General features: G+C 46.0%; 1 protein-coding gene across 1 annotated transcript; it reads left to right on the top strand.

Moving 5' to 3' along the window:
- Positions 1-2,131: 2,131 nt before the first annotated feature.
- Positions 2,132-7,791, top strand: LOC311119538 (diacylglycerol kinase iota-like). The gene is made up of 12 exons (XM_084194210.1): positions 2,132-2,219; positions 3,898-3,998; positions 4,095-4,174; positions 4,323-4,367; positions 4,462-4,531; positions 4,774-4,933; positions 5,187-5,212; positions 5,364-5,401; positions 5,544-5,664; positions 5,797-5,833; positions 5,990-6,089; positions 6,285-7,791. Exons 1-12 carry the CDS (start codon positions 2,173-2,175, stop codon positions 6,399-6,401), a joined length of 942 nt encoding a protein of 313 aa, XP_084050336.1. The 5' UTR covers positions 2,132-2,172; the 3' UTR covers positions 6,402-7,791.
- The last annotated feature ends 498 nt before the right edge of the window (positions 7,792-8,289 follow it).

Genomic DNA, 8,289 nt, shown 5'->3' on the forward strand with positions numbered 1-8,289 from the left:
AGCAATACAACCAATGATGTATATAGACCTGGATTGCTGATACTATGTTTTGGCCAGGGAGAGGGTTTGAAGCCACCGGTCGGCCAAATTGGCACTCCCCAGAACGAGCAGTCCTCCATAGGAATGTAATTTGAAAATTAAATGTATTTAGAAAATGTGATGTATTTAAGTGTTTTTTTGTTGTATTGGGGAAAGTAACATTACAACTTTCTAAAAATTATACTTTAAGGAAAATGTTTTTATATATTTGTTCTTTTATTTTTATGTTTAGCTCACATAATATAATTAAGGTGTCTGTTATATAATAAATGTAGCAAAAACAAATGTAGGCATTAATGTAGACAAAATCCTGGTACATTATCCAGGTTTTCCAGAAGTTCTGGTTGGAAGATTCCTGGAAATACTTCAACCAAGGTTTTTAGAAAATCTGGGAATTTTGGTAAAAGTTACTGGAACTTTCCAACCCTATTTGCGGGCCTGATGTGGCCTGTAAACCATGAGTTTCAGGCCGCTGTATTAGGGTAAAGCTAGGCCTCAAAATAAGGCCTTATGTGATGTATTGTCATAAAGAGTTTAATTGTTATGGTAACATTCACCTAGGAACTCACTTGGTGAAGGCCACAGGACTGAAAATTAACAAATTCAACAACCATGTCTCTGTCACTAACACATAGAGTCATGGGTGGTAACACTACAGTTCACTCGAAAAGGCAAGGCACACAATTAAATTATATTGGAGGCGTGGCTTAGTGAGAGTGTTACATCTTTTTTTTCAAGCTGATACAACTCAAATCTGGACCCCCTAGGGTTGCAGTGGCTCTATCGGTTTGAGTAATGACCACAAAATCACTTTAGGTAACTATTCAGATATATTAAGTGAAACGGGTTTCTTCAAAAGTTTTGAGTAATGACAGCACATTGGGGTTTATAGTGCATGCTACAGATATACACTCACTGGCCAGTTTATTATGTACACCACCCCGTTCAAGAAAATGGATCCCTCCTACAGACAGAGAGTCACGTGGCCATGGATTGCTATATAAAGCAGGCAGACAGGCTTTGAGGCATTCAGTTACTGTTCGATTGAACGTTAGAATGGGCAAAACGAGTGACCTAAGTGACTTTGAGCGTGGTATGATTGTTGGTACCAGACTCGCCAGATCCAGTATGTCAGAAACGACAGCCCTCCTGGGCTTTTCACGCACGACAGTGTCTAGGGTTTACAGAGAATGGTGCGACAAACAATAAACCTCCGGTCAGCGGCAGCCCTCATGGCGAAAACAGCTTGTTAATGAGAGAAGTCAAAGGAGAATGGCGGCAGGTAGCTTAGTGGTTAAGAGTGTTGTGCCAGTAACCGAAAGGTCGCTGGTTCTAATCCCTGAGCTGACTAGGTGAAAAATCTGTCGATGTGCCCTTGAGCAAGGCACTTAACCCTAAATGCTCCTGTAAGTCGCTCTGGATAAGAGTGTCTGCTAAATGACCAAATTTAAAAAAAAAAAAAAATATTAGTGCAAGCTGACAGGCCGGCCACAAACAGACAAAACAGTGCAGAACGTGTGTGTGCAGAACGGCATCTCGGAACGCACAACATCAGTGTCACAGATGGGCTATTGCAGCAGACGACCACATAGGGTTCCACTCCTATCAGCTAAAAAGAAGAAGCGGCTCCAGTGGGCACGCGATCACCAACACTGGACAATTGAGGAGTGGAAAAACATTGCCTGGAACATGACTGCGAGTTCAGTTTACTTGAGTGGCCTGCGCAGTCCCCAGAACTCAACCCAATAGAGCATGATGCCACCGCGTCAGCATGGACCAACATCCCTGTGGAACATTTCCGACACGTAGTAGAAGGCCCCAAAGAATTCAGGCTGTTCTGGAGGCAAAGGGGGGTCTGACCCGGTACTAGATGGGTGAACCTAATAAACTGGCCTGTGAGTGTATAACACAGAGCCACACTATACAGAGATACAACATAGGCCCATGCTACAGAAATACAACACAGGCCCATGCTACAGAAATACAACACAGTCCTAGACGACAGGGATACAACCGCCAATCAGACTGTATTTGATATGTAATGTGTGTGTGTGTGTATGGATGTAGGTGGATGGAGAGCCGTGTCGCTTGGCCCCCTCAACCCTCCGGATCTCCCTACGCAACCAGGCCAACATGGTACAGAAGAGCAAGAGACGAACCTCAGTACCCCTGCTCAATGAGTGAGTCACACACACACACACACACCAAGAATACTCCTCTAAAGTATTCCTTCTAACCCCCCCCCCCCCCAAATTGTAAAGTGGTTATCCCACTGGCTATAGGGTGAACGCACCAATTTGTGAGTCGCTCTGGCTAAGAGCGTCTGCTAAATGACGTTAATGTGCCCTTGAGCAAGGCACTTAACCCTGATTGCTCCTGTAAGTCGCTCTGGATAAGAGCGTCTGCTAAATGACTAAAATGTAAAATGTAAAATGTAAAAAGAATATAGGCCAACATAGAACTAGGGATCAAAACCTCACTGCCCTCACTCAACGAGTGAATCAAACATACACTCTCTAACTAGAATGGTGGCAGGTAGCCTAGCAGTTAAGACCAGTAACCGAACGGTCGCTGGTTCGAATCCCCGAGCTGACTCAGTGAATCACACACACTCCCTCTTCCTGTGGAACTAAGCCAGCGGTGTACAGAAGGGTAAAGGCCTCAGAGTCCTGCTGTGAGTCACATAGCTCCCAGGGCTACAGAATGGACACTATGAATGGGTCTAAGTGTACGTTTACACCGATTACGAGAAAGATAACCAGTGCTAGTTTCGATGCCGTGCTTGCCTTCTATTGGAAAGAAGCATACACCAAGGAGAAACAGGTTCAAACTAGGCGCTGCCTTAGTGTAACATCTCTCAAGGTGTAAACCCACTGCTCTGTACACACCCACCCACAGTTCTGTTTCTTGGTCTTATTCAGGGATGTCTCTCATTATATTCCCTTCACACTGTTAGTTTCTCCTCTAACCATCTGTTCCGCTTACTACCACCTGTTACCAGATCGTCCCAACAGCACTAATACCTGTGTGTGTATCTAGCTGCCACTGTGTGTGTTGTTCTTTACACAGTGTGGTTCTACTCATCTACAGTAACTAAAGCTGTGTTGTTGTCTCAGTGTTCTGCAATACTACTGTCTGTCATAGGCTTCCTCCATGTCTTCATCCCCTCCTCTCCTTTTCATGTTTTCTTTCTTCCCTCTATTCTCACCTTCATGTCTACTCCTCTGTCCCTCTCTCTTTCCTTGATATTTACCTGTCTCCCCTCTGGGCCGGTGTTTTTCCCCTCACTCGCCCTACCCTGTTGTGTGTGTGTACGACTGCAGTATTCAGAAAGTGTGTGCAGCAGACCTGCGCCGTCTTTCTGCTCCCCCTGACTCCTTCTCTGTGTAAGTACCTGAACCCTGTGTGTGTGTGTGTGTGTGTGTGTGTGTGTGTGTGTGTGTGTGTGTGTGTTTGAGAGAGTGTCTGAGAGAGAGAAAGATGGAGAGAAACTGAGTGAGAAAAAGAGAGTTACGTTATTTGTTTGTGTTTATGTGTGTGTTGTGTACCGTATACAGGAAGTGTGTCTAATGTCTAAAGTATACGGTTGCTGCTGCATGCTGAACCCTTCTAACCTGTTGTTGTGCTGTCTCCTGGTGTCTGTCTCTGTGTGAGTCCACCCTGTCCTGCTCTGTACTGTTGTGGCTACAGTATATGTAGCACAGTGTACTCTATCCTGGCATAGCTAGATCACAATCAATGCAAAAGGGAAAATACACACATCCTATTTGTTCCGGTACTGAACAGAAAAAAATTAAATAAAGGAATACGTAATGTTGATTGAGACGTTTCAACGTGCGTGTGTATGTGTTCCTGCAGCCCCCATGCTGTCCCCGAGCGCCTGCGCCTCAGAGTCAACCGTATCAGTCTGCAGGACTACGACAGACTACAGTTCGACAAGGAACGACTCCGAGACATCTGTGAGTGTGTGTGTGTGTCTTTGATGAAGCGTCCATGTGTGTCCTGCAGCTAGGAAAGACATTAATAAAGTGTGTACGTGTGTGTGTGTGTTGCAGCGATCGCTGTGGGGATTGTGGTGGTGAGAGGGGACTGTGACCTGGAGACCTGTAGACTCTACATAGACAGGCTACAGGAGGTGAGAACACACACACATGCGCACACACACACGACATGCTTGCATACACACATGCACACACAGGCAGACACACACTCACACCAATATGATTTGACTATGATGGTTGTTCTATTTTCTGAAACACTGCTGGGTTTCCTGTTTCTAACAGGATCTTCATCAGGCTCCATCTGCTGGCCACCGAGTGCATTACCAGGTTCCTATCTGTCTATCTTTCAATCTATTAGGTTTGACTATGTTATCAATGAGTCATTATTGAACTGCCCATCCCTTCCCTCCCCTTTCTGTAGGATGAGTGTCGAGGTCTACCGCGACCTGGCTCCGCTCACAGACTGTCCCCTAACTGGAGCTTCCTGGACTGTGAGTGACATCACTCAGTGACATCACTCACCTAGGGTCAAAACATGAATCAGCATTTCTGTAAATGAGCCAGAGCTTTAGCCTACTTGTATATACGCACATCTCCAGCCGTTATTCCTCATGTAAAGTGGAACTCTGAAGTCTCTAAATAAGGTTTGGTAACGCGGTATAACAGTGTGACTGTAAAACATTGACTGTGTGACAGTAAACTGTTCTCTCTAAACAAAGTGTCCTTTCCCCAGCTACGTCTGCGGACCGTTTCTACCGTATAGACAAGGCCCAGGAGCACCTGCACTATGTGACAGAAATCTGCCAGGAAGAGGTGTTTATCCTGGACCACGATGGACTAGCGGGGGGACAGGCCACAGAAATGCCTGACCTGGTGGTGGAGCCCAACTCTGGGTGAGAGACAGAGAAAAAGGGAGAGAGAGAAAGACCCACACACTCACATACACAGATGTGTAAACACATGCATACACACACAGACCCGCAAAACACTCACTCGCACGCACACACACACACACACACACACACACACACACACACACACACACACACACACACACACACACACACACACACACACACACACACCTATAATGTTATTTCATGTTGAGAGTTGCAGTCCTCTCATCTATTTGTCTTTCTGATACAGGAGCCCTCTGACATCTGAGGAACAAGGTGGGATATTTTGCATCTTTTGAAAGAAGAACATTTCTAAACCCATGTTGTTCATCTATAAAAACCCTGCCTTACAGTGGGAATGATTCCTGTTAACTCATGTGTAACCCTATAACATTGTCTAACTGATAGTGGTGTGTGTGTTCTCTAGCACTGTTGACGGCTGCCTGCTCTGGGGACCTGACTACGGTTAGATATCTCTACCTTGTCCCTAGCAAACCTCTGAGTGTCATACTAGAAAAAGCTCAAAGTCATTCCTGATGTAATATGCACTACTGAAGTTGATACATATGTTTCTATTATAACTTTGTTCTTCCTGGTTCTCTTTCAGTTGTCGGGCAGCTTCTTTCGTGGGACCAGCCTTCTGGTGAGGGATTCTAGGGGTTGTAGTGCACTACACCTGGCCTCCCAGCACGGACACACTGAACTGGTCTGCTTCATACTGGAGCACGGTGAGTGTGTGCCTGTGTGTGTGTGTGTGTGTGTGTGTGTGTGTGTGTGTGTGTGTGTGTTGCTTCTTATTGCATCCGTCAAATGAGCTTTTTTGCAAACCTAAAATGTTTGCTCTGTTTACTTTCTTTTAGGGTCAAAGGTGCTCCTGGATTTAACCGATAGAGAAACGTAAGTCACCCACTGTCTGATGGCTTTGTTGTCTATCTGAGGGTCTTAACATTGAAGAATGTCTTGTTTCTGTGCCTAATGTAACTTTGCTATACCTCAAACTGATCAGGCAGCCTGTAGCTTGCGTGAAGTGTGTGCTCATGTGTGTGTTTTCAGAGGAGACACTGCCTTGCACAAAGCGGCCTCTCAGAAGCATCACGCTGTGTGTCGTCTTCTCATGGACTCCGGAGCTTCCATCATCAAGACCAACTTCAAGGTTAGAACCTAACACACACACACACACACAGACACTGCACCACTCACACACACACACAGTACACACACACACACTTGTACCGCACAAACACACACAGACACGCACGCACAAAGGCAAGCGAGCACATAAGAGAGAGTTTGTTTAGTGGAGTGTAAGTAACCACAAACGTGTGTGTGTGTCTGTGTGTGTTCACAGGGTAAGACGCCAGTGGAACAAGCTCGTAACGCGGGGGACCAAGAGCTGGCCTCCTACCTGACCAGCAAACAGCACCCTACCACTGTCTCCCACGAAGATCTGGAGACTGCTGTATGAGAGAGAGCGAGAGAGAGAGAGAGGAAAAAATGCTACACTCGGAGAGAGGGGAAGACAGGGAGAAGAGGAGGAGAGATGGAGGAGAGAGTTAAGCCCCCTTCACCTCCATAGATTGACTGAGGGATGGACAGACGGATGGACCGACAGACAGGAGCAGCCTGACGCGCTTTAGACTCCATAATCAGCATTACTCTGTCCTATCCTGCACAGGATAGAATTTAATAGAAATCATTATTTATTATTGGTTTTATTAATTTATTAATTTATTGATTGATTGTAAACCTATGGGAGTGTTGGGGTATGGAGTTGCCTGTTGTTCACTGAATGCCAGGGTCCAGGCTAGGTTAGGGTTCCGGGGGTTAGGGGTCAGGGGTCAGGGATCAGGGATCAGAGGTGAGGGTTCACAGACACACAGACCCTCTCTCAGTGCGGCCCTGCAGCCTTACATACTGTACCAATGCGGTTCAACCACGGTTAAACCACGTACTAAACATAGTTTCAACATATGTATTTTCCCAGAAGGCCTTTGTGAATCATTCAGATGTGTGCCAAAGACACACAGCAATGTGAGGCAGGGACAGCACCCAGCACCCTCCATACTACGAGCACTGCTACACTAGGATACCACTACTGCTATCCCACCAACACTGCTACACTAGGATACCACTACTGCTATCCCACCAACACTGCTACACTAGGATACCACTACTGCTATCCCACCAACACTGCTACACTAGGATACCACTACTGCTATCCCACCAACACTGCTACACTAGGATACCACTACTGCTATCCCACCAACACTGCTAGGCTTGTAGACACCCAATTCTAAGACTCCCCCGGAGGCCAGTGTGGGACTGAGATGAGTGGACAGACAGCTAGGCAGACAACGAAAAGAGAGACAGACAGATTCTCCATGCAGCCTTGGGGACCCCTTACACACCCAACCTAGAGCTCTACCAGAGCTGCATGTACAGTCGTGGTCAAAAGTTTTGAGAATGACACAAGTATTGGTCTTCACAAAGTTCGCTGCTTCAGTGTTATGAGATATTTTTGTCAGATGTTACTATGGTATACTGAAGTATAATTACAAGCATTCCATAAGTGTCAAAGGCTTTTATTGGCAATTACATTAAGTTTATGCAAAGAGTCAATATTTGCAGTGTTGACCCTTCTTTTTCAAGACCTCTGCAATCCGCCCTGGCATGCTGTCAATTAACTTCTGGGCCATATCCTGACTGATGGCAGCCCATTCTTGCATAATCAATGCTTGGAGTTTGTCAGAATTTGTGTTTTGTTTTTTTGTCCACCCGCCTCTTGAGGATCGACCACAAGTTCTCAATGGGATTAAGGTCTGGGGAGTTTCCTGGCCATGGACCCAAAATGTCGATGTTTTGTTCCCCGAGCCACTTAGTTATCACTTTTGCCTTATGGCAAGGTGCTCCATCATGCTGGAAAAGGCATTGGTCGTCACCAAACTGTTCTTGGATGGTTGGGAGAAGTTGCTCTCGGAGGATGTGTTGGTACCATTCTTTATTCATGGCTGTGTTCTTAGGCAAAATTGTGAGTGAGTCCACTCCCTTGGCTGAGAAGCAACCCCACACATTAATGGTCTCAGGATGCTTTACTGTTGGCATGACACAGGACTGATGGTAGCGCTCTCCTTGTCTTCTCCGGACAAGGTGTTTTCCGGATGCCCCAAACAATCGGAAAGCGGATTCATCAGAGAAAATGACTTTACCCCAGTCCTCAGCAGTCCAATCCTTGTACCTTTTGCAGAATATCAGTCTGTCCCTGATGTTTTTCCTGGAGAGAAGTGGCTTCTTTGCTGCCCTTCTTGACACCAGGCCATCCTCCAAAAGTATTCGCCTCACTGTGCGTGCAGATG

The sequence above is a fragment of the Coregonus lavaretus genome (assembly GCF_964263955.1).
Source record: "Coregonus lavaretus genome assembly, contig: HAP1_SCAFFOLD_7464, whole genome shotgun sequence".
In the NCBI taxonomy this organism is placed as follows: domain Eukaryota; kingdom Metazoa; phylum Chordata; class Actinopteri; order Salmoniformes; family Salmonidae; genus Coregonus; species Coregonus lavaretus.